This window comes from Ambystoma mexicanum, chromosome 10 (genome assembly GCF_040938575.1).
Source record: "Ambystoma mexicanum isolate Mex_15411 chromosome 10, UKY_AmexF1_1, whole genome shotgun sequence".
NCBI classification, from domain to species: domain Eukaryota; kingdom Metazoa; phylum Chordata; class Amphibia; order Caudata; family Ambystomatidae; genus Ambystoma; species Ambystoma mexicanum.
This window is the reverse complement of record NC_090932.1, coordinates 1502684492-1502711790: the sequence shown is the minus strand read 5'-3', so window position 1 is coordinate 1502711790 and position 27299 is coordinate 1502684492. Positions and strand designations below refer to the sequence as shown.

The 27299-nt window shown below is 44.2% G+C and overlaps 1 protein-coding gene across 12 annotated transcripts in view; it reads left to right on the top strand.

Moving 5' to 3' along the window:
* PITPNM2 (phosphatidylinositol transfer protein membrane associated 2) overlaps positions 1-27299 on the top strand; it is a 1944277-nt gene that overhangs the window by 1580568 nt on the left and 336410 nt on the right. For all 12 annotated transcript variants that reach the window (XM_069619654.1, XM_069619653.1, XM_069619649.1 and 9 more), the window contains 2 exons: positions 17354-17529; positions 26917-27087. In XM_069619654.1, the coding sequence (XP_069475755.1) occupies positions 17354-17529; positions 26917-27087 (347 nt within the window). The remainder of the gene's footprint in view (positions 1-17353; positions 17530-26916; positions 27088-27299) is intronic.

The following is a 27299-nucleotide window of genomic DNA, read 5'->3' as shown; positions in this document are numbered from 1 at the left end:
CCTCACTGATTAGCTGTTGTCTCCCCTCTTACAGATCTCTGGTGGAGAAGAAGAGCTCCCATTTTTTTGTTGTTGCATTAATCTTTTCCCCCGTGTGGAGACTGCAGCCAAATACTAAAAACGGATGTAAACTAGATGCTGAGGGAAGTCTGTCAGGCCAGCAGCTTCTGTGAAATTCAACTGGTACGGACCTGACTTGGCGATTGATATTAGAGAAAGGCTTTCATATATTGATCATTAGTTGTTGCGATTAGATGATGTGCCAAAGGCATTGAATAATGATGTGCGTGTTTGAATGCAGGCCCTCTGTATTGATCAGTGGTGGATGTATTTAGAGAAGGGTTTTCGTGTGTTGATTTATTGTGACAGTGTTTATATGCCACCCTCTTGTATTGATCAATGGCCGCTGTGATTAGATAAATGTATGCATGCATTCTGAGTGTGCTTACATGAAGATATGTGTACATTTATCTTTGGGGTTAGATCTACAAGAATATTCTCAGGTATTATTTGATGATTATGTTTAGGTGAATGTCAGGGTCCTGCTTGACTGAATTCCACAGGAGCTGATGCTGGCCCCACAGACCCTCACCAGGAGTTCACCTCTCAACCCTTAAGTATAAGCTGAGCTGAGAACCTCAAGAAAGGGAAAGGGGAATTTGGAGAAAATAACAACTGAGACACTGCAGCCCTGCAACCGTCTGGTAGGCTCTGGTATATGTAGTAAACAAATACACTTGGTTACTTATATATTAATATAAACTTAGAGGTTAATTATCTGTATGGAATATCTTGTAAACAATTATCATGCTTAGTGCATATAGTCTCAAGCCATTCAAGTCTCTTTAGAATCCTAAAGTAATGACCCTTGCAAGCACCTTACAGAATTAGATATTCTTCTTAGCTTTTTAAGTTCTTTTAACTCTATGAAGTTTGAGTTTTAAATGCTTCTGTGAAATGCAGTCATTCTTTGAAGAATTGAATTCCTTTTGCATAAAAATCACATTAAATAGAAACTCATAAACTTTCTTGAATGCTGCTCTCCTTCTGCGTGTGAACCTTTTCTTTTTACGCATACGAACGCATATTTTCTTTCTTGACATGCGTTTGCGATAAACACGACGTGAAAAATTGTCCTCGCATATAAAATTCACACGCGCATATTAACAAATACACGCACACGTGAAAACAAGTGTACGCGCGCTAAAAAACAACTCGTGCTAAGTAAAATGGACTTGCGCTCTATCGCTACCGAACACACGCGGTTATACGCAATGTCACTCACATAAAAATTGTACACGCGTTCAAAACAACTCGCGCTTAGTTAAAAATGGACTTGCGCTCTATCGCAACCCAACACGCGCTTTCTTACGCAACGTCTCTCATGTTAAAAATGTGCACGCGCTCAAAAACCACTCGCGCTATTCATTTGGACACGCGCTCTATCGCTCAGAATACCCGTGCGCTCCCATAACAACGTTACTGACGTCAGGTGGACTCACGCACGCGTTTAAACAGTCTTGAAACACTTTTCATGCAGTAAACAACTTTAAAACTTGAGCACACACGTGTTTCCTTATAGTAGTAATAAAACTGTAAAATGTCTTTTCACTCAGTAAACTTTAAAAACTCGTTAACTCTTTAAGTTTTCTTATGAAAGATGAAAGTTCACTGTGAAAATCTTTTAGCCTTTAAAAAGAACGATCCCACCTGATGTCTTCTAGTTCACTCTGGCTCAGCAAACGATTTTCTTACTTCTTTGGTAAATCTTCTGAACTCTGAAAGGCCTTACTTAAGGAGCTTAACTAATACACAACCAGCCACTGAATTACTATGGATGAAAGGCAGTTTAGAATCTTGCTCACCTCCCAAGAATCCGACCCATTATCCTATCCACCAATCAGACAAACCAAACATACTATTGTTCCTTAAACCAATCAGATTAAGTTTCTTCCTCTCCATCTTGACTTGGGCAACCACAATGTTAATTCTATGTACAAACTCTTCCTGATTACTACTCCAGCCAAACTCTTCCGATTACTACTCCAGCCAGCCCTGACAGTGAAGAACCTGAGCCATTGATTTAAGGGACAGCTATACGTTTGTAGAATCTTATTTATTGGTCAGATTCACTGTATTTATATATAAGTCCACATGCATTGATTACTGGGCCTGTATTTGATGAAGATCCTTGTGCATTGACTCACCAGGGCTGTATTTGGATGAAGTCTTCATGTGTTGGCGTTTTAGGGCTATATTTGGGTGATGTTTCTTGTGCATCAACCCAATAGTACTGCATTTGGATAATGTGAATAGTGCATTCATCCAATGGTGCTTTGTGTAGGTCATTATCCAATAGGGCTGTGCTGAGAGAGAGTGTTCCACTTCATTTATTAACTCAGTGGATAGTTTGCATGATTCTCTTCTTACATTAGGCCAATGGAGCTGCGTTTAGAGAATTCTATCCTGGAACGTGAGGCTTTATATGCAATGATGAAAGTGGCATGTGTTTGCATGCTGTTAATCATACATTGAGCTGTTCTTTATTTGGATGAAACCACTTATGCATTGCCCCAGTGGGACTGTCTTTGGCTTAAGTTCTTCATGGATTGACCCACTATTAGCACCCAATTAGGTTCCTTGGATTGTGGGCTAAATCTAGCATTTGAATACCACGTTCCATGGAACCTGATGGCTGCTTCCCCGCACCACCATCTCTCCCCCCGCCCTCCCTTTCCTTTAAAATTTGCTGTCCCTTCCACGCCCTGCTGCTGCTCTGTGGCCATCCTGGAAATGGAAGAGGGGCTCCATATGGAGCACCACCTTCCTGATCCATGGCGGCCATTTTAATAAATTATTTTGATTCAAGGAACGGGTTGCCGCAATGAGGCATCCTGTTCCTTGAATCAAAATGCAATGCTCTTAGCATTATTGCAGTAACCACCCATTCCACTGGCTGGAACGGGTGGTAACGGCACCAGGGGTCCTCGAGTCTTTAACTCGGGCCCCGGCCGTTACTACCCATTCCAGCACCTGACCAGATATTCTTGTGTTTGGAGGAAGTCCCTTATACGCTGACCCAGTGTAAAGAAATCTTGTATGTATATTGGCCCAGTGGGCTGCCTTTGCATGTTGCAATTGATGCATTCATACAACTTTGCTGTGTTTGCATGAATGTCTTCAAACTATGTTCCAATAGGGCTTTACCTGGATGAAGCTGTCATCTGTTTATCTGTTTATCTATTATGGCTGTGTTTGGGTGATGATTCGTATGTATGAACCCATGGGTGATGTATGCATAAACCCAGTGGTGGTGCATTTGGATAAAGTGAATCATTAATGTTTCCAGTAGCTCTGTGTTTGTGTCAAGTTGCATTTGCAGTGATCTAATCATGCTGCGTTTGGAGAAACTACTTCTTGATTTATTAACCCAATGGAGTTGTTTGGAGAATGTTCTTCTTGAATGGAATATTTTATCTGTATTGATCAAAAGGCGATATGTTTAGCAAATGTAATGCATACATTAAGACACTGTTTTAGGATGAACTCATTGGGCTGGTTTTGGATTAAGATCTTCATGCATTGACCCAATAGAAATTTGATTGTGTGACGGTCTTTATGATTTAAGGTATTATATTGTGTTTGTGTGATCTTTTTCTGCCATTAATCATTTGGTAACTGTTAGATAAAGGAAGACATATTCTTGAACCTTTCAGACACTGTGTTCTGATGCAAGGCTCTATGCATCATTAGGATGTGGGATAATCATAGCTGAAGGTTTTCATGCATTGTTTTAATGATAATCGTGTCTAAAGGACTTTTCCATGGTTGTATCACACAAAGGCAGCTTAAATGAAGATGCTGGTCGATTAATGAGATTGAAAGTGTTTGTGGAGGCAGATATTAATGTATTATACAACTGGAGCTCTGTTTAAGTTTCATAATGTGCTAACATTGTCTAAATGAATAAGATTGAAGGCAATGGGCTGTATTAAGTAAATTGTAGTCCTTTCCCCCACAAAGTGCAATAAAGGTGTTAAAAACAGCCAAATTCCCTGTGACATTTCTTTTTGCACTTTGTATTGCCACCTACCATTCATGCATGGATGTCAACATATACAATGGATTTCTACGGAATCCCCTGATTTTACAATATGCAAAAAAGGCTGGATTCCATAGGAATTCATTGATTTTAAGACCAGCATGAAACTATCATGCTGGCATAAAACCATTTGGTTTTTGCAAGCGAAGCGGGTAATCAAAGAGGTGCACATGGTTTGTCCGGTCCGTGCCTCCTTTCCACCTTAACCAAAAATGTAAATACCAGAGTATGAATAACAGCGTTCAACCTGGAGAAGCACCTACATGCCAGGTACCTTTATGTACGCTCTGGGGACTTAGAAAAAGAGGTTCAATTTGTGAATTAACTCTTGAGGGTGAGATATGAGACGATTGGATGGTCATTCCATGCTTTACACATTCTGAAACCTCTTGGGCACCCAAAAACCAAATGTTTCTGGGAGCAAAGAACAATCTTCAGTTAGATGGATGCTGAGATTAAAATATTGAATTAAAATGGAAGCATTATTTTATTTTTATGTCCTATCTTAATGGGATGCAACAGCATTTATGACCTTTGAGCTGCAGGTTCCCTTTATGTGAATGCCCGGCTTGGTAGAGGACTTAAAGTTGTGTTGCAACAAGGGCATTATGTTCTAGTAAATACCCAATGTTCCAGAAAATACCCACCTAACTTCTTTTTTCTGCAAATAAAACCTATTTTCAGCACAAATTTGATATTTATTGCTAATAGAATTCACAATTAATAGCGAAACACTGAATGTCTGTTTGCAACCATTTCAATGGGAAATTCTGCTGGATTTTAAGTGCGATTTACAAAATGAATTTGAACCCCATTGAAAGAATCAGATTTTGCTCTCACTTTTCTTTCTGTCAATTTTTCTTGCTTTCCCTTTACCCTACTGGTCATCTTTTCATCATCTGTGAGAAACGAAAAGGAAATAGGACTTCACAAATCAAGTATGTACTGGGCATAGTGGTGCAAAAAGACACAGTGGGGTAGGCATGTTGGTGTGAGAACACACATCTTAGTGGCATGACGCGCTGGCCTTGCATTTGCCACATTATAATGCTGTCTACAGTGTCTTCTTGTGGTTATAAAATGGATGGATGAAAAATGGCATAGATGCATAGAGCAGGGAGCACATTTTGAACATGAATAGTTTTGCTCCATTTCATCTGGTCTCTCAAGCTTTTGTGTGGTTTGAATGTAAGGCAGTGTGCTCAACGATGGTCAAAGTTAACTTGTAATTATTGAATTCCAAAGCAGCTTTGTATAAGACTCATCAATTAGCTTATAGCTGAAATACAAATCATTTGCTCCCCCTGGTCCCTGCCCTTTTTAAATCTACATTTTATAAAAATGGAAAATTAAAATATTTAGTGCTGGAAGAAAAGGTAATGGGCTGTCAATCAGTCTGTTATCGGTATAAATGCTCGGTGTCATGATGCAGATCATTATCTCCAATTATTACTGTAATTGGAACAGAAAAGTTGATCTGCGCATAAGAAGATCTTATGAGCAGAATCTGGGGAATGCTAGTATTGTGGTGGAGCAGGTAAAAAAGTGTTATAGGTCCTATTTGTCACTAGCTGATCGTAGATGTTGATGATAGATCGTGCGCCAGTTACTATGATCTGTACACCTCTCCATGGACCCTGAAAATTCCAAAGCTGTGCTGGTTCTATAAAACACGAACATAGATGATAATAGAAAAGTGTTGAGTACCTGACACAATGGCCGTTCAAACTGCAAAAGTAGTTTACATCTTAAGGCATGTTGAAAGACAATTGTGCAGCGCTCAACTCCTGCTAGACGAAATAGAGATTGTTTGACCATTCATCCAGCAGAAGACATCAGTGCATGAGCTACTAAGCCCAAAACCTAGATGAGAGATATTCTCTGGCACAGTTGTGTGGTTTAAATGGTGAACAGTTATGCTTTTTTATTGTTTGCATACTGCAGGGCACCCCAAGTTCACAACAGTGGCTGCCTGGGCTGCCACAGTGTTGGCTGGCATTCAAAGACTGTGTTGCCCCTTTAGAAGCAAAGATTTCAGACCACAACACCACCAGTGTAAACCTGTGACTACCGCTTGTTCCAGCCATATCCACTCGAATGCAGACATTATAAGGTCATCTGCAGCCTTTGTGTATACTTAACATACGTGGATATCTTTATCCCACACCCATGTTTTCTAACTACTGGGGTTTTCTCTTTACCCACAGTTAGGACAGAACCCATCTGAACAACACAATGCAGTTGGGTTTTCCTGATTTTCAGAATGTATGTATGAAACAAATGTATGTATAATGTATTTAGTGGAAATTATTTGAAAATGTCTTGGCTTTTCTGAAAACCTGCCCGGATTTTTTATTTTTACTTGAGCATACATATAGTCACTTGTGGACTTGATATACAATAAATAAATGATCACATAAAACAATAGATATACAGCAAAAGTAAATCAGTCATCTTAGTTCATAATACTTAAAATCCTGGATGATTGTGCAAGCTCACTTCAAATCGCCAAGATACAATCACAATATTTAACAGCATAATATATCACATTACAGTCATTGCCAACCATAAACTGTTTCCACATCTCACGTTGATGGAGCCCAGCTGCATCATTCCTATACTGAACCAAAAAGCGATGTTGTAGCAAGTTCAGACTGGCACATGAGATGCCTAATAGTTTCAATTACTAGTTCACCACATAGTCTACAAATTCTCTTGTTGCGGGGAACACTCTGCCAGTCACCTTCTGTTTCTAACGTTCCGACCCTATTCAATATCATTTGCATATAGCGTCTGACAATGTAACTGTAACGCTCACCTGATTCTCGCAGAGGCGCCGGTCTTGACTGGGCGACTACCGTATCTTCAAAGGTGATGTGCAGCACCCGGTTGGCTCTTTGGGCTGGACCTCTGTGCCCTGTATGCCTGACGTGCAGAGTGAGATGTCTGCAGATAGAAAATACGGGGTTAATGAACTGGGGTTATTGGGGTGTCCCTATCTCTTTCCTCTTCTCCTCTCCTATAGACCCCCACAGGTTAACGCTCTCACCTTAGGTAAGTGAATGCCGAGCTCTCCATCTGCCTCGGGGCAGGGTGCTGTAACCAGTTTCTTCACTGGATAGGTAGCGCAGGCCTCTTGACTTCAGAGGACTGCTGTCCGTCGTTTACTGCACGAACGGTAAGTTTTGAGTAACTCAAATGTCTTTAAAGTCTTTAATAATGATGTCTCTTGTTTTGCAGGGTTCCGGCGATGACGGATGACGGGCTGAAGTGAGTTGAAGACGGAGCCCGTGTGATGAATAGAAGCGCCTGGAAGCACGTAAGTAAGCGCTTGTTGCCAGCTTCACGAAGCGCTCTAACTGTCTTTTTATTTTCAGGTACAAGTTCGGAGCGGCTGCAGGGTGCCCGGATACCCACTGGGTTAGATGTGGAAAGGAGTAATGGCACGTGAGTATTAAAGTTCCCCAATGTCTTAAAACGCACCTTGTTTTGTCTTTCAGATGCAAGATGCAGCGCCGACGGCCTCCGGAGCGTGCGAAGAGTTGGTAAGCTTTTGTCTTTCAGATGCCGGAATGCAGTGTGAAGACCTCCGGAGTGCACGAAGAGTAGGTAAGCCTTTGCCTTTCAGATGCTGGAATGCTAACCTGTTCTTTCTTGTCTTTATAGGTGTTGCTGAAGACTGGATTCAGGATGGTAAGCCTTTTTCCTTAGGCCCAGGACCGGATGCAGAAGACACGATGAGCGTTCTGCTGCAGAGGGTGCAGAATAACGCAAAGCAAGATTCATCCACCGGGTGTGGTTTAAATAGCCTCCTGTAGTGCTTAGGTGTCTCCTTCCACAGCCACGCCTAAGTAAGAAAAGAGTTCCTGGTAAAAAAAAGAGTTCCTGCCTTCCAGAAGAGTTCCAGTGTTCTGAATCTAGGGAGTGGCTCCAGCCCCACCCAACAGGAAAAGTAGTTCCAAACAGAAGAGGATCAGAGGCTCAACTGGCAGGCAAGTAAGCAGCATGGTCTGCTGCAGGTAAGTCCACCAAAGCATTATGAGCCCGGCGCTTCCAGCGCTGGGACTGGGCATATTTATGAGCCTGGTGCCACCGGCTCCAGGACTGGGTTCAAAAGGTCCCAATTGGGACTGGTTGGCACTCGGAACCTGGGTTATGGATCTGCTTCCAAGGGAGTTGGGAAAACCCTGACCTTTTGGAAGCAGAGATCATGACAGTACCCCCCCTCAAGGCCCCTCCCAAACCGGGCTTCTCCGGGGGTTTTGGCTTGTCAGGAAATGTTCGGTGAAATCTTTTGATTAGGCGAGGAGCGTGGACATATTCAGCAGGTTCCCAGGATCTCTCTTGGGGGCCGTAGCCTTTCCAGTCAATTAGATCTCTCTTGGGGGCCGTAGCCTTTCCAGTCAATTAGGTAGAATAGTTTAGATTTGGAGATCTTGGAGTCCAGAATGCTTTTCACTTCAAACTCGAGTTCTCCATCAACTAGGATAGGTTTTGGAGATTTGGTTAGTCTGGTTTGAGGTTGCACGGGTTTTAATAGAGAGACGTGGAAGACCGAATGTATCTTCATGTGCGGGGGCAAGTCCAACTTGACCGCTACTGGGTTTACTATGGTAGTGATGGAATAGGGACCAAGGTATCTTGGGTTGAATGTGCGTGGCCCTTTTAGAGATAGATATTTGGTGGATAACCAGACTTGATCCCCTACTTGATAGTGAGGGGCTTCCTTCCGATGTTGATCTGCTCCTTTCTTGTATTGTTCTTTAGCTCTTTGAAGGTGAGAAACAGCTTCCTTAAAGGCTTGGATGATTGTAGAATGCAGGTAGTCTACTGCTGGTGTTTCAAGATCTTGGAGGGGATCCAACTCCGAGGTTCGAGGGTGACTGGCGTACAAAAGAAAAAACAGGGTTTTCCCAGTTCCCGAATGGACAGAGTTATTGTAGGCATACTCGGCTATCCAAAGGATATCTTTCCAAGTTTTTTCAGTTTGTTGCAGCATGCAGCATAAATACTGTTCCAGAGTTTGATTGGTCCTCTCGGTTTGTCCGTCGGTCTGAGGGTGGTGAGTGGTCGATAGTCTCACATCAATTTGAGCCGACCGACAGCAACTTCGCCAAAAATGAGAAATAAATTGACTACCTCGATCCGAAATTAGAACCGAAGGAAAACCGTGCAGTCGGACGATGTTTTCGAGAAATTCTCGGGCCAGAATTGCTGCTGTTGGCAAGCCTTTGAGCGGAATGAAATGCGCCATCTTGGAGAATAAGTCCACGATTACTAGAATCGTATTGTATCCGGAGCACGGAGGTAGATCGGTGATGAAGTCCATAGAAAGCGTATGCCAAGGGCGAGGTGGGATGTCAATAGGGCGTAAGAGGCCTGCTGGTCTTTCCTTTTGACTCTTGTTTTGGGCGCATACTCCACAGGACAATATAAAGTCTCTGATATCTTTTTTCCAAGACGGCCACCAGAAGTAGCGCTTGATCTTTTCTGAGGTCTTGGCTATACCGGGATGACCTTCCATTAAGGAGTCGTGATAACAAGAGATTACTTTTTTCTGTAAATCTGTGCTGGGTAGGTATAATCGTTCTTGGAAATACAATAAGTTGTCCTTTACTGCAAAGTCCTTTCCCTGCAGATGCCAATTCTGTATGTCTGCTGGAGTTACAAGTTGCCTGGCTTTATTCTTAACTTCCTCTATGGATTCTGTGGTGATTACACCCAGAATTCTCTGTTCGGGAATGATTGGTACAGGTTTAGGGTTCATCAAGTGTTCTTCCACTCCCATCCGAGAAAGGGCATCGGCTTTACCGTTCTTGGTACCAGGTCGATAGGTAATTATGAAGTCAAACTCGGCAAAGAATAATGCCCAACGGAGTTGTCTAGAGGATTGGGCTTTTGCGGTTTTCAAATATTGCAGGTTTCGGTGATCCGTAATCACAGTAACGGTGTGTCGGGCCCCCAGCAGATAATGCCGCCAAGCCTTAAAGGCAGACTTGATAGCCAGAAGTTCCTTGTCAGTAATCGTGTAATTGATTTCAGGAGGCGAGAATTTGCGGGACCAAAATGCCACGGGATGCAACTGATTGGTTACCGGGTCCTTTTATGATAGAACTGCCCCCATGGCAAGGCTTGAAGCATCAGTTTCCACGATATAGGGGAGTTCGGGGCGAGGGTGTTTTAAGATTGGTGCAGAGATAAATTTAGTCTTCAAATCCTGGAAAGCTTGTTCCGCCTCGGTAGACCATTCAAAACGTTTGTTTTTCTTTAACAAGGCAGTGATGGGCTGGACTATTCGAGAGAACTCGGGGATAAACCTGCGGTAAAAGTTAGCGAAGCCTAACATGCTTTGCACACCTTTTACGGAGGATGGTGATGGCCATTTGAGAACTGCATCGACCTTCTTTGAATCCATACGCACTCCGCCAGGTGATAATATGAATCCCAAGAATTCAACTTCAGTCACGTTGAAAACACATTTTTCCAACTTAGCGAAAAGTTTGTGTTGACGCAATCTTTCGAGGACCATTTTCACGTGTTTCCGATGTTCAGATTCCGATGAAGAATAAACGAGAATGTCGTCGATGTAAACAACAACACACACATCTATGAGCTCTCTGAGGACATCGTTCATAAAATATTGAAAGGCGGCCGGGGCATTGCAAAGTCCGAAGGGCATGACCTGATATTCAAATAGCCCATACTTGGTGCGGAAGGCCGTCTTCCATTCATCGCCCTCTTTTACTCGTACCAAGTGGTAAGCTCCTCTAAGATCCAGCTTTGTATATATGCATGCTTTTCTGACTTGGTCCAGGAGTTCAGGGATCAAAGGTAACGGATATCTATTCTTAACGGTGATCTGGTTCAGGGAGCGATAATCGATACAAGTTCTAAGGTCTCCTTCCTTTTTTGGAATGAAGAACAAAGCTGAAGAGGCAGGGGACTTGGAGGGACGAATAAACCCATTTGCCAGGTATTGATCCAGGTATTGTCGAAGGTGAAGGTTCTCAGGCTCGGTGAGGGCATAAATTCTACTACAAGGAGGAGTAGATCCAGGTATCAGGTCTATCTGGCAGTCATAAGACCTATGAGGAGGTAGAGAGTTAGCCTGCTCCTTCCGGAAAACATCTTGGTATTCTAGGTATTCGGGAGGTAACTGGGGAGTCCCTGAAGAAATTGCTGCCAGTGCAACACCAGGTGGAGGGTGACACGTAGAGACACATTCTGGAAACTGGACCGTTCTTGCTCGCCAATCGATCAGAGGATTGTGTTTCTCTAACCAAGGTATTCCTAGAATAATCTGGAACTGAGGGGCCTTGATCACATCGAACACGATCTTCTCATGGTGTCCATCTTGACTTACTAGCGTCACCTCTTGAGTGGTATGCGTTACTGGCCCGGAGGCTATCTCCGTACCATCCACCGTAGTAATGACGTCCTTTACAGCCTTGGGACAAAGAGTTAGATTCATCCTCAAAACCATTTCATGATCCACATAATTGCCGATGGCACCGCTGTCGACGTAAGCTTCAATTGCATGTAATCGACCCGGATTATCAGGGCTAATGAGGACCATAGGTATCACGAAATGCGAGGTCACGGAACTGGTTTTCACGCTCGGCAAGAGGACCTCTATTCTTGTCGGGCGAGGTCGTTTCCCTGCTCAGAGTTTGTAACTGTGGTAACTGCAGCTCCTACTGCCTTCTTGGCAGGTTTCACCGGACAGTCTCGAAGAAAGTGCCCTGAGTTTCCGCAATATAGGCATAATTGCAACTGTTTTCTCCTTTCCCGCTCCCTTTGTGTTAGAGGACCTTCCAGACCCCCTATTTGCATGGGTTCCCCGGAGTCTACTCCTTTGGAAGGAGTGGGCGGTTTGGAAAATACTCGAGCATCAAACTTGGAACGATCGGCCTTCCTGTTCTGCAGTCTGTGATCTATTTGAACGACCAAGTCTATATAATCCGAACAGTCTTGTGGGGGATTCACTACTTGGGCTAAAACGTCTTTGAGCTCTCCACGTAGACCTCTATAAAACAGCGTAATCCTTTTGTCCTCAGGCCATTGAGTTTCCACTATTAGTCTATTGAAAGATGCAATATAAGCCAAAAGGTCTTGATTACCCTGTCGCAACGAAAGAAGCTCATTGTCCAAGGCCTGCCCCTGTGCATGTCTTGCGAACAGTTTTTCCATACTAAGCTGAAAGGCTTGAAAATCATGGAGAACCGGATCATCTTGATTAACTAGAGGGATCGACCAGTCTGCCGCATTGCCACTAAGGTACGAAAGTACAAAAGCTACTTTAGCTTGATCAGTTGGAAAGGCTGCTGGCCGGCATAAGAAGTGCAACCGGCACTGATTGATGAATACCGCAAACCTCTTTGGGTCACCAGAAAATCGTTCGGGCGGAGCCAGAGGTACATTCCCAGGTAGGTTGATCTGCACTGGATTCATAGAGGATGTTGAAGGAAGATTTGCCCCTGATGCGGGTAGCGGGGTCTGTCCGGCTTGTGACTGTAGCAATTGTCTAGCAAGATCATCTGTTCTCTCCTTGGAAATAATTAGTTCCCTTCTTAGAGCGTTCGTTTCCTGACGAGCTGCATGCACTTCTGCCCTTAGTTCCCCAAGTAACTGAGCTAGGTGGTCAGTATCCGAGGTTTCCATAGCGCCTGGGCGAGAGTTTTGCGGTTGGCTTTGCGTTCTGTAACGCTCACCTGATTCTCGCAGAGGCGCCGGTCTTGACTGGGCGACTACCGTATCTTCAAAGGTGATGTGCAGCACCCGGTTGGCTCTTTGGGCTGGACCTCTGTGCCCTGTATGCCTGACGTGCAGAGTGAGATGTCTGCAGATAGAAAATACGGGGTTAATGAACTGGGGTTATTGGGGTGTCCCTATCTCTTTCCTCTTCTCCTCTCCTATAGACCCCCACAGGTTAACGCTCTCACCTTAGGTAAGTGAATGCCGAGCTCTCCATCTGCCTCGGGGCAGGGTGCTGTAACCAGTTTCTTCACTGGATAGGTAGCGCAGGCCTCTTGACTTCAGAGGACTGCTGTCCGTCGTTTACTGCACGAACGGTAAGTTTTGAGTAACTCAAATGTCTTTAAAGTCTTTAATAATGATGTCTCTTGTTTTGCAGGGTTCCGGCGATGACGGATGACGGGCTGAAGTGAGTTGAAGACGGAGCCCGTGTGATGAATAGAAGCGCCTGGAAGCACGTAAGTAAGCGCTTGTTGCCAGCTTCACGAAGCGCTCTAACTGTCTTTTTATTTTGCAGGTACAAGTTCGGAGCGGCTGCAGGGTGCCCGGATACCCACTGGGTTAGATGTGGAAAGGAGTAATGGCACGTGAGTATTAAAGTTCCCCAATGTCTTAAAACGCACCTTGTTTTGTCTTTCAGATGCGAGATGCAGCGCCGACGGCCTCCGGAGCGTGCGAAGAGTTGGTAAGCTTTTGTCTTTCAGATGCCGGAATGCAGTGTGAAGACCTCCGGAGTGCACGAAGAGTAGGTAAGCCTTTGCCTTTCAGATGCTGGAATGCTAACCTGTTCTTTCTTGTCTTTATAGGTGTTGCTGAAGACTGGATTCAGGATGGTAAGCCTTTTTCCTTAGGCCCAGGACCGGATGCAGAAGACACGATGAGCGTTCTGCTGCAGAGGGTGCAGAATAACGCAAAGCAAGATTCATCCACCGGGTGTGGTTTAAATAGCCTCCTGTAGTGCTTAGGTGTCTCCTTCCACAGCCACGCCTAAGTAAGAAAAGAGTTCCTGGTAAAAAAAAGAGTTCCTGCCTTCCAGAAGAGTTCCAGTGTTCTGAATCTAGGGAGTGGCTCCAGCCCCACCCAACAGGAAAAGTAGTTCCAAACAGAAGAGGATCAGAGGCTCAACTGGCAGGCAAGTAAGCAGCATGGTCTGCTGCAGGTAAGTCCACCAAAGCATTATGAGCCCGGCGCTTCCAGCGCTGGGACTGGGCATATTTATGAGCCTGGTGCCACCGGCTCCAGGACTGGGTCCAAAAGGTCCCAATTGGGACTGGTTGGCACTCGGAACCTGGGTTATGGATCTGCTTCCAAGGGAGTTGGGAAAACCCTGACCTTTTGGAAGCAGAGATCATGACAGTAACTATGTGTATAGGCACATATGTAGTCCGGATAGCCCCTCCTCACAATCCTATAGTCTAAGAATACGCCACTGTTCACCTTAGTCGCTAATGCAACAATAGCCCTTTGGTTATAATCTGCTTTTAGTACCTTCTTCCCCATAGCTTTATAGGCTGGCATGGTCAAGTGTATGTTACAAGGCCCTAATCTGACATCCCAATGCTCAGCAGTTTGACAGATACTCATTCTATCAGCCATATTCATGTAGGTTTGGGCTAGTCTATAAATAATAGTACCCTGATCCAGCCCATGGAACTTCCAATTTAAGAGCAATCGCTTTTTCTCGAATATGGTCTCTGTGCTAGTTACATTGGATTCCAAATGAAAATAACCAATAGGCAAGGATCTAGGAAGCTCTTTCAATGTATTGGGCCTCATTCCGAGTACGGCGCTAACCAATGGCGCTATTAACGCCTTGGTTGACGCCGTACCCGGACCGGCAGCGCCTTGGTGGTTGGCGGAATTACCGCCCCATTCCAAGGTTGGCGGGGCGGTAATTCCCCAATCCCCATTTACCCTTCCCCATTCCCATTCTTGCCCCATAGGGCATAATGGGAGTGGGGAAGGCGTCAATTACGCCACCGTAAATTACGGTGGCGTAATTAACATCAAGGTCCCTTAGCGCCATGGTATTTAACGCCTGCTAAAAGCAGGTGTTAAAAGCACCATGGCGCTAAGGGAACTCGGAGTATGGCGGTAAGGGATTACCGCCACCGCTCTCGTTAGCGGTGGCCGCTATCCCTTACCGCCATACTCGGAATGAGGCCCATTGTCTTCTAAGATGTTCAAAGGCTTTTTGAACTTCCCCATATTACGGCCCGTATAACATACATGGAAGCATTTTGGCTTTATAGATTGTGAGTACTGTGTGCAGTGTATATACACCATTCTTGCTAGCAAATGTATAAAGACCCCCAGTTTGCTGGTCAATTTTACCAGATACATACTCCCAATTAGTTGTCGATTTCAACTTACCATCGATTATGGCCGCTGAGTATTTGTATGAACTAACTTGTTTGACTTTTCTCTCATTTATGATCCAGCTATAACCTTTGCTCTTTGTTCTGGCAGGAATGAACGCCATCATTTTTGTTTTTTCTATAATTATTTTAAGCATGTTACATAAGGCACAATCCCTAAGTGCGTTCAGTTTAGCTTGCAGGCCACGTGGTGTATAATCGAGTAATAAATCATCAGTGTATCCAAGCCAGGAGATAAGATTATCTCTCAATTTAATAGAATGGGTTGCAGAGAGGGCCAGTGCTTCTTGGAGGTCCACCAAATACAAATAAAAAAATAAGAAAAGGTGGGGGCAAGCATGCACCCTTGTTTAACACCTTTGCAAGTGGGTATCCTTTGTTTGACCCTACCCAATCCATCCAGTCTCACTCTGATTCTGGTGTCACTAAGCAAGTATACTATCATGGACAAAAGGCCATTCAGTATATTAAATGCAACAAATGTATTAATTGTCGCTCCTTCTGCACTGTTTCAAATGCAGCACTGATATCTATGTATGCCACGTAAATGGGCAGCTATGTCTTAGTCCAAGAATACTCAACAAGTGTCACAGTGTGATCAAATTATGGAGGGCGCTGGTACCTTTACGAAACCCAGTGTGATTATACAGGATTATAATGTGCTTGCGCATCAATTTGTTAGCTCATCCAGCACCACATGTGCAAAGATTTCCGATGGTATGTCTAATATAGCCAATAGTCTATAGTGACAGGGTAGAGTCATACTTCCTTTCTTATAGATTGCTATTATGTTACTATCTTTCCATGATTTAGGGATAGAGCTTGTGTGACTAATGCAGGTGAACAGGCTATGAAGAGAGGTGGCCCATAACTCAGGGTTCAATTTTAATAAGGCATTACAAGTGCCATCGGGTCCCACTGCTCGAGAGGAGTTAAGTTTCTGAATACAAATCACTAGCCCTCCTATCGTAAATTTGAACCTCCCATCTTCCACCATTGGACATCCCATTTGTGGAAACTCCACTATGTGATCATAGAGAGCCACTGATTAAATGCACCCAATCAGAACAAGAAACTCCACTCCATGCCTCCACAGCCCCCTTACTAAAACTGATGACAGCCCAAAACAATCTAGACTCTTTCTTAGAAGCAAGGTCAGCCAAAGTCATCCAAATGTCACTGCCTTTTTGTTTAAAATAGGCACGCAGCCAATAATAAAACACAGTGAGAGGAGAAAACCTGACTGGATTTTACTATTGAGTGAGTGGACAAGGCCAGCACTAACTAGAATAGTTGTGAAAATGTCTTCATGTTAGTGGGTATTGGCTGTATAGTGCAAGTCCTTTAAATCACAACGTAATCTTGTTGTGGCAATGAGCAGTTCTTTATAGTATGTAAACAGCAGCTGGTGGCAACAACAAATATTTAACGTTTAACCATGAGCCTCTTGCAAACCCTGTGGTCCCTGCTGCCTGAACATCAATACCAATCTAGCATTCTATGAATTTAGAGAAAGGTTTGTTAATGGCACCCCTATGTGCATAGTTAATTAAGTTAATTAAGTTAAAGACTAACATAACATTCATTGATGGATCTTAACAAAGCTAGTCCCAAGTTGAACGCAATGAGGCAGCTCTTGCATGTGGTTAAACCAGTTGGATTGGTAAAAAGACTGATCTACTTACGTGCTAGCTTCTAGATGTCCCTCAGTGCGCCCTCCAGCTCTAGATTTATAGCTGCCTCTGCCTGACTTCAATGAACGTTATTTTGTTGAATCGGATGATATGAAATTACCCCTACATCAAAAATGTGTCAGATTTCATAAAAGGGAAACACAGATGACGGTGAGTTGTGTATGTTTCTGACCAATTACAACTTCTGAAGAGGAAGGGCAAGGGAAAAGCCAGTCGCATGTCAGACAGAACACATGACTGGAACTAACACACACCTAATCTTCAGAGGCATGTAAGAAAAACTTGCTGCTTTGCTAAAAGTCACCTGCACTTTGTTGTACCTTCAGTTGAGTAAGCCCTGATAAACCATGTCATTTATAACCTTCATCATTGTCGTATGATGGGATTGAAAAACTCTACATATTTTAAGTTTGTTCTCTCTTTAGTTTACATTCTAGTGTGCTGAGGAATGATCCAGGATCCAGGAGATCCAGCAGCTCCATTATGCTGGATGGAGGAAGCATGGGAAAATTTGAATTTGAAATCGCAGATTTTTTCCTGTGTGGATCCCCCTTGGGTCTGGTCCTTGCTCTACGAAAAACGGTTATTCCGGCTCTGGACAGTAAGTCATTGAGAATGGGTCATGTTCAGAATGCAGCTGAATGACAAATTTCATTATAGCAAATGTTTAGTTATTTTGTTAGTGTTGCCTTAGGATGCTTTACAAAGCAACTATGTACTCTTGGTACAAAAAGTGGCATGTTGTAAGCTATCTGTTGGAATTTATATGCATTTCTTTGTCATCCAATTTCATTGCACAGAACAATTCCTCATCATAATTTGCGTAGATTTGGCCTACCAGGTTAATCCATCTGTGTCCTGTGGTAATTTATTTATTAATTTTATTTATAGGGACTTGTCCTTCCTTCAGTCTGCTCCTGTCTATCCTATTCCCTCCTCATCTATTTGTTTCTCTCATAACATTCAAATACGCACTGACAAATGTTGTGTGTCTGCAAACAATAGTAATTCCAGAGCTATAGTTTTACCTAATATTGTTTATGAAATGTAACGGTTATATTTAGTACACGTTTACAATGTGAATACCTCAGATTCAAGCAGTAGAGATTGGTTTAATACAATTAAACATTGGGTTCATGATTCAAGCTTGGCAATAGATATTAGTAAGAAATGAAGATTTCTTAAGTGAAAGATTCTGCAATATCGGAATGGCATGCACAGCGAGAGACTTTGTAAACACATGAGAATGAATGACAGTGAGAAAGCAAATTCCGTGTCCAGGAGTTGGAACATACTATACACCAGTCCCAGATATCTCATACCACAACTCTCATCAGACCTAGCCATCTGGAGGGACGTGTTGCAGACCCTGCTGTGCACTGATGGAGGTCTTCAAAGGCTCAGATTACTTAGCAATAATCTTTGGTACTCAGATTCTCCCTTCCTTGTCCGAGTCCTAACTTATCGTGAGGTGGATGACAGACATCCTTTTATTATACCTTAAGGATACAAACCAAAATGTTTCCCACACACTTCCCCAACACGAGGACGAGACATAAAGCCACCCCTACCAAGAGTACATCCTTTCCCTGAAAGCTTGTATTTAAGCGAAGGCTTTACTTCGCACAGGGATGAGGAGTTGGAAAGCGACTGGCATGATGAGTTGGGAGCGACTGGCATGATGAAGAGAGAGTTGGAGTTAAGGATACTAGCGATAAGTAACCATGGCAATACCTCCTAATACACTTTCTCGCCCAAACCTTACTTATCTTGAAACTGTACCCAGGCAGCATGCTTATACATCATTACCTGAGAATCAAAAGACCAAACACACTTATACGAAAGGTAGTGCAAGCCAAATTAATAGAAATACAGAAATCAACACTTTGAGAGAATCATTTAAAGTTTCAGAACAGCTAAAAATACTGAGGCCCCAACTCTACACAAACATGCATCCCCCATATCCAGCACCTAATGTGCCTCGGAGTTCAATGAGATTACTCATGTGGCTTTCCCTCATGGGTAAAGGAATTGAACACTGTACAATGGTGGCAAGGACAGAGTACAATGCGAGCAGAAACAATTTGGGGCAGTTGCTTTCAAATAGGTTGGCACGTTATTGTTAGAGTGCAAACATAGGTAATGCAGGCAATTTTACATGGCATGTGTGGGTACAGTGCGGGCAGAAGCAATTTGCAGTAATTGCCTTCAGGTAGGCACAATACGGCAGTACGGTTAAAATGCACACATATACAGTTTGAGCGGAAGATGCCGTGAAGAGGTGGAGCTCATTGGGCCGGATGACCCTATGCAGGTCGCTCGCTGTTCAGAAGGCAGCAGGGGGGAGTGCGCTTGGGAGAGGGCTCATGACAGGAGCTCTCTGCACAGGTGCTAAAATGGGAAGCAAGGATTGCGAAGGGTCACGCATATAATATAGTCTCACCCTGTGGTGGTATTTGTTGCACGATAAGGATAGTAATAGGCGGTGAGAGACAGGGTTCGGTGGCCTCGGGTCGGCCCGACAGGTACAGACAGGCTCTAGCCTTATGAGGCGAGCCTTGGGCGACGAGCCGGCTAACGCCTTCCGCTGGCGCCGGGCAGTGTAAAAATGGAGCTTGGACCAATCAGATCTCGCGCGCACGGTTGCTTAGCAACCTATCAGCAAAGTATGGCGGCGGCCATCTTAGATGCCGTCCTCGTGTGAATGCACAACAAATGGGGACGAGGGCTGGATACTGCAGTTAATAATGCTAGAATCATTTGCAGGGGAGCATTGCAGGTCGTAGTGAGGGTCTCAGTGCAGTTTCATGCACAGAATGATGGCCGGGCACGCTTACCCTGACAAGGTGGCTGGGCAAGCTTCTCCAGAAACAGCCAATGCGTGAAGGAGGGAATGGGCTCCTGCCCTCACTGAGTCGGATCTGTGCAGCTTGAAAATACTTTTTTGAGTTAAGTAACGCCTTCTGCTTTACTTCCCTTGTGTGCTTGCTCATTCTTATTTGGAAACTGACGGGTCCCTGAAACTATCAGTAATGAGAGACTATGGCCCTCATACGTTTGCCGGTCTGGAAATAAGTGGCCGGTAGGGGCTGTGACCTACCGGCAGATAATTACTGTAATCACAGGTACCGGTATTACAGGTGCCTGTGATTGCAACAACCCATTCCCAAGGAGTCCTATGGTACTCCATGGGAATGGGGATTTACCGGCGTCTCCGCCAGCCCTAATATCCCGGTAACACCGGGATATCAGGCAGCGGAGATGGTATGGTAGTCCCCCGGTATCCCACCGGAAATACCAGGGGACTAATAATGAGCACCTGTGTCTCTCTTTGTGAATTCTTGTATTGTTACAATTGCACACATCTCCTTGCAGTTAGAATACTTTGTATCTTTATAACCTTTTATATCATGGCTTTTTGGTTACTTTTACAATGTGCCTAAGACAGGCTGTTAGCCGCTGTGATATTTTTACCTTTTTTGTGACATGTACTTGTGTGGTCAGTCGAAAGGGCTGGGACTGGCTAGCCCCAAACCTCATCCATGGCGCCTGAATATCTATGGCTGGGCAGTTGTTGTAGCCAGTGGCTATCCATTCATGGATAGCCACTGCCAGTTTGAATGGTGCAGATCTTTACCATTGGTCGGCTTGGGCTTGCTTCTAGCCTGAATCTTGGATAATGGAGGGTGCCAGCAGCTATTACCATTGGAGCCTAGACCTCTACGAAGAGGTGCAGCCTGCTAATGGCCCAAGCATGTCCCCTGCAGCTGACCAGCATCACCTCCAGTGCTGTCCCTTGTGAAACCATGCCCCTCTGTCCTGTTTTCAAGACCGCCTTTGTTGGTGCTTCAACCACTGGACTGGTGGGAACTACCAGTCTTGACCCCTGTTTGATGATCCGTGCCTACTGAGCCTTCAGAAGTGTCCCTGGACCAACATGTGGACTGACCGGCTCTCTCCTTGGCTACCTCACTGTTGCTGTTCCTAGGAGAACCCTGGAACTTTGCAGATCTGCAGCTTATGCCATAATTCACCTGCTCCTGCATTGACAGCCATCTCACACCAAGGGAAGCTGTGCTGAACCTGCGCTCCCGTTTTTCCCACTGGAAGATCACCTGTCGCCTCCTGACCGTGGTGACCTCCATTGAAACTTGTCGTCTTTGTGTCCTAGAGGTGTCCCATGGCTGCCTGCCCTGCATGTCAGGACAGGCATAAAGACAGGACGCGTTCATAAGGTGGGGGGAGGTTTCAGATGCAGGAGGTGGTAATTTGGGGAGTTTCTATCTTGAAATGGGGTTTGAGTAGGAAGACAGGATTAATAAATAGTTTAAAGCCCTAATCAGTTTGGTTCTGGAACATGGGGCTTTCCCAAGCCAAGGTAGTGGAGGAGCACATGGTCATTGATTGGCTGAAACTTAACAAGGCAATTGCTGCCAACATTCTAAACCACCTTTCATAATTGTCTTCATGCAGGCAGGTCCTGTTTCTGTGTTACTCCTGTCTTCTCTTAAGTCCTATTAAGTCACAAGTTACCTTTGAATCCTCAAGTTTGACTGTAAACACAAGGTCTGAAAGTTTCTGTGGGACAGTGGAAGATAAAAGTGGGAGTGCAGCGTTCACAAGTACAAGGGGAAACGTTAAACCTTGCAAGTTAAGCTGCGCAATCACTTCAAACATACTTTTCACTTGTGGGAAGGAAGTCGCTTCATCTGAATTGATGTTAATAATGTATATAGTTAAGTGTTATGCTGCCACCGCAATGTCCTTCATTGTATGTAATAAAATGCCTGAAAAAATGAACAGACACATATTTAGGCTGCGTATGAGACACTACCGAGTAGGAAATAATGTCTCCTGTGACAAATCATTGGATCCCGTCCCTTCTCCCATAGGGTGGACCCTTCCCATTGGGTCAGGGCAGTATGGCCACAGTCCAGTAGTCCCTCTGGGGGTGGTACACCGTGGGAGGATCACATCGGAGGGGCGATCCCTTATGGGACAAGAGACATTACAGGGTGAATGCGGTATATAAATCCCCCTTTACCCACTCCCTTACCCTCTCACACTATTCAGGACAACCCAGTCCCTCCCCCCTCTATGTATTATTGTAAAGTAGAACATACCAACTTCCTATCCTATTACCCATGTGAGCATTGTAACTTGAAAACTAAGACTAAGAAGAGGCCTGGAGTAATGCAGAATACTGTGCAGGTTCAAACAGTGCAGTCTAGTCAATGTGGACAATCTAAAGTACAACAGAGTATAAACATAGAAGAAGTACTTTGAATGGCGTTGAGCCCTCCCTGGAGGAACCACGCAAGCAAGTGGAGACCCTAGAGAAGGAAGAAGGCAGATTGTGACGCTGAGGTGGGAGCAAGCAGAAGCAAAGCGGGTCCGGAGCGGAAGGGCCGCTCAACAAACCTGGAAGAAGAAGCTCCTGGCGTTGCAGCGGAATGGAGAAATCAAAAGACTATGCTGGATGACAACAAGTTGGGGATGTTGATGCTGCTAGACCTTAGCGCCGCATTTAATCTGGTGGATCACCCCCTCCGTATCAAGGCTCTCAGAGAGAATGTTGGTTGCTCGGAGGGGGCCATTGACTGGCTTCTGTCCTTTCTTTCCAACTGCCAAGCGAGAGTACACTGGGGTAACAGTTTCTCCGACCCTTGTGATATCCTATTCAGAGTACCTCAAGGGGCCAGCTTATCACCAATGTTGTTCAACATCTATATGCGCACCTTGTGTAGCCTACTGGTGAAAGCCGGAGTGTCGTTTACAAACTACGCAGACGACACCCAACTCATACTGGAGTTAGGGGGTAGGAATCACACCACAGACAGTGAAGTGATCACCAGGGTTTATAAGATCATTGACGACTGGATGCAGGTAAACTGGATGTACTTGAACGACTCCAAAACTGAACTGATGTTGTTTGGCTCCAGTCGTCAGCTGGAAAAATTGGGGGCAGAGTATAACGCATTCCAAATCAAGAACGCCACAATTCAGGTGGTCCCTAAGGTGAAGACACTAGGGATGATGGTCGATGCTGCGGTCGACTCGCATGCCCAGACCAGTTTCCTCCAGAAAAACAAAGCTTATTATCTCAGGCTGATGAAAGCCATCAAACCACTTCTGAATGAGGGAAATAGGGCAACGATAGCCAGAGCCATCATCCTCTCTAGACACGACTACGGGAATGCCCTGCTGTTGGGGGCCTCTTCCAAGGATCTTTTCAGCTGTCAGGTGATCCAAAACAAGGCGGTCAGGTTAGTGAAAAACTTGAAGAGGAAAGATCATGTTACGGAAGAGAGGCTCTCTTTACACTGGCTGAGAGTAGAAGAACGTATAAAGTTCAAGGCTCTCTGCCTGGTTCACAAGTGCCTCTATGGCACAGTGCCCGCCTACCTGAAAACGAGTGTAGTGCCCTACAATCCCAGGAGAAATCTACGATCAGGGGGCAAATGCCTATTGATCGTGCCCAAGTTTAAGCTGAAAACCGGGCTGGGCAGATCTTTTCTTGTACTGGCTCCCAAATTGTGGAACAGCATCCCTGAACCCCTGAGGTTGGAAACTAATCACTCCACCTTTAGGAAGGTGCTGAAGACTCACCTTTTCAGATGAGAAATCGGGTGACGATGCCTTTCAGAGGCCTTCTGGTGGTTAGTAGACCCTTTTAAATGTCGTATGTCACGTAGTATCTGTTGTATATGTTTAAGCGCCCTGATGCCCGTGGGCTACCGGCGCTCTACAAAAACTAAATACATACATACATACATACAAAAGGGAAATGTCCAGGTGCCCGGGAAGATCTTAAACGACCACAGACTGGGAAAAAAGGTACGCTGGTTGTCAGTGAGGCGCAAGGGCCCCAAGATGTTGATGGAGAACCTGTTAGGGTAAGCAAAACCCAGAGGACAGGGCCTGGTACCCTACCAGAGGCGAGAGAACTTTAACATATCCATGAACGCCCTATGATGCGTGGCAGGAGAGTATACCAAGTATATCAGAAAGCGAAATACAAGTCAGAAAGGCAAGTGTGGGACTTTCACCCATATGAAGATTGATCATTGGAAATCTTCATAGTCACAGTAGCTGGCAGTTTAGTGAACCAGGCTGGCTGTGAGAGAAGCCGAAACGAAACCAGGGGAAGGGAGTCATTTCCCCTGGTGTTTGTGAACACTATACCAAGCCAAGAGAAGAGAGACATTCTCTTGGTACTTTGAAGAAGCTGAAGAAAAACCAGGGGAAGGGAGTTATACCGCCTGGTGTTTGAGAACATTTTGATGAGCCAACCCAGGGGAGAGAGTCTCTTGGCATTGTGAGGACCCAATAACCTTTTTGTCTCAGGCTTGCACATCCTTTGAAAGTTTGTTTTTGCATCCTTTTGAACTTTGTTTCACAAGTTGGAAACTCACTTTTAATCTCACGTCCAGAAGAAGAAAGCCATTCTCCTGAACCAAAGAAGATCACCATTCCCCTTAGTTTGAGTTTCTAGTGTAAAGGTTGGAAATTGTTTTAGATAAAACAGTGGACGTTTTCTTCGGACATCCTTACATACTCCTTAGACATTCGTTGATGCAGGGAAATCCCTCTTATTATCAGGGATAGTTAGGTTTTCCTTAACCCTCATTTCTTCAATAAAAGTTCATAGCAATAACCATGCCACCATTGTATCAATCTCTTACTTCTACACCCTTTAACACCCTTTCGCACAGCAGCAGTATTCTTTAGAGAGACTGGTGTGAGATTGATTGAGGTTGCTAGCTTCTGAGACACTACTGAGCAGGGAATCAGTGTCTCCCTTTTTCACAGCAGTGGCTTTCTACAGGGAAACTGGTACGAGATTTGAGTGAATTTCTTTGCACTTCTGTTCTGTGCGAACGTCACCATGAGCGTTTCAGGAAGGATTCAAGGATTACAAGATTAACTCATCAGCACAGCCTAGGTAGAGGACTCCACAAGTGGAGGTTTAATGCTCCAACCCTCGTGACTTACAACGTAGAGTAGTGTCTCTCTGAACTTCACTTTAAGAGACAACAGGTTTTTCAATTTCTGGATACTAGTTTTGTTAGTAATTTTATGTATTTGGGGATAGTTAGTGATAGGTGGTTTGAATTGAGCTGGTTAAATATGGTTAAGTGAAGAATTACTCATAACTTCTATTTCTCAGGTCTAAAATGTTTGTCAAAAAGATGTCAGGTTGCTTAAAACCGATATTGAGCATAGAAGAAGAACAATACACTGTGACAGAAATCTCCTCTCAGCACTAAGAAGAGGATTACAGGTAATGAAGGACATTTATAAGTATATTGGTTTAGGAAGGGGCGGAAAGATATAATCACTTTTTTTGTGCTTCTTCTTGTTTTATGCAGATATCTATGCTAAACTCATAACAAGGAAGTATGCTACATTATCCACTTTCCCCTTTCCCCTTGGGTGTGTCGGGTTCAACTGGAGCTTAGCAAATCAGTTGTTTACAAGATGTCTTAGTGGGTCTGTGGGATTCAGCAGCTCCTGTGGATACAGAAAGGACAGGCCCTAACATTGCAGTAGTGTTCACATTTCCTCGTTTGGATGTTCTACTGGAAGCTGTATGGAATCAAATTCCTAAGCACCAAAACGACGAAACTAAAGCTCACGACTGAAAATAACCACTGTATTCTAGATGACCCTTGCAAAAGGACCCAAGACCGAAGAACAATCCTGCAACGTATTCTGGAGCCTCCACAAGTAGTCTCTGGAGACCTCTAAGCCAGGTGGGTAGGTCTACATACCTGTTGCTGCCCCCCCCGTACATTATAGGTCACAAAGGCGTAACGTGCTGTCCCTAACTCACTCTTACTTGATGTTTGGTGGTGGAACATGGGTCAAAGATCCCTCCCTGGGCTTTACCTGGTGTGTTGGGATCAAGTGGCGTACTTACCTAAACTTTACCTAACAGTTTGACTCTTAGATCATAACCACTGGCACTGCAAAACTATATAAACCTACCGGAAAATATCTACATTGGAACTGGTGACTTTTGGGCACAAGGCCCAAATAATCTTAGGGTTGGACTTCATAAGAGCTAGTGGAGCTCTTATAAAGAGCTGTGATTATTCTAAAGAGGTCTGTTTATTTCTATGCATCTGAATGCTTACCTGTGTTTCATTGGTCATTGAATCAAATGTTATTCTATGTCTCATATGGGTGAATGTATATATCTGTTTTTATAAATATTGGTGTATCAATATTTGACTAAAGATTGTACTTGCTTAGTGTGTAAGCTAAAGGCCTAATACATGTGTATTTTCATACTTACCCATCTAAATGGAATTACTGGTGTTGCTCTGCTTGGACTCATTGTAGCTCTAGAGCACTCTCACACACTTCCTGAGACCAAGCCTTGCCGCTCTGCTACCTTACCTTGATTGGGTTTGGCTAACCGCTCAGTGTCTTCCCTTTTCACCATAATAGGTTGGCCTACCAAAGTCCTCCCCCTGAGAATGATTTTGTAACTCCATCTTTACAGCGATCTCCATTTCCACATTGGCCCTGCCAGAGCCCTTTGAACATATGTCCTTGCATCAGACAAAAAAACTATGCACTTTCGTTAGAGTCAGTCTCTATGATCACTTTTCATATGGGGAGGAAGGCTGTGGGAGAACATTTTGGGTTTGCAGTTTTTAGGTGTAAGCAAAGGGTGTTTTTCATTGGAGGATCCACTAGAATATAACATTGGACCGGTTCGAGGAAGGGAATGATGGGGTCATGGGAGGCGACTGGGCCTTGTGTTTATGTTTATGCCCTGGTATATTTTAACTAGAATTTAGAGACAGTATTTATAGCACTTTGCAAACATGCCCTGTTTCACACTACGACCAGGTGAGTATACAAAGTAACCAAGTGATACAATGTCACTGCACAGAAGAATTGTATTGTCCATTGATGCAGGTGTAAATGCTATGAAATGCCTGCTATCTCATGAATCTCTTTTCTTCATATCCAGTCTTTCAGCTGAGGCCTGCGTGCCAGCAGGTTTACAATCTGTTCCACCCAGCAGACCCATCTGCCTCGCGAGTTGAACCACTGCTAGAAAAGAAGTTCCATTTGCTGCCCCCCTTTAACATCCCACGGTACCAGCGATTCCCCTTGGGCGATGGCAACTCGGCCCTTTTGGGTAAGTCACTCGAAAGATCATTCCTTGCCATTCTTTGGCAATTCTTTTGGCAGCCTGTTTGCATCTGACCAAATTCAAGCCCAGGCACACAGAAACCTGTTTTCCTGTTAAATCTATTTAAGTTTAAAAGAATAGTACAAATCTTCATTAAATGACAGTTTGTTTTGACATTGATGTCTTGTACATCTTGTCACTTATTTCCCTCAACTACC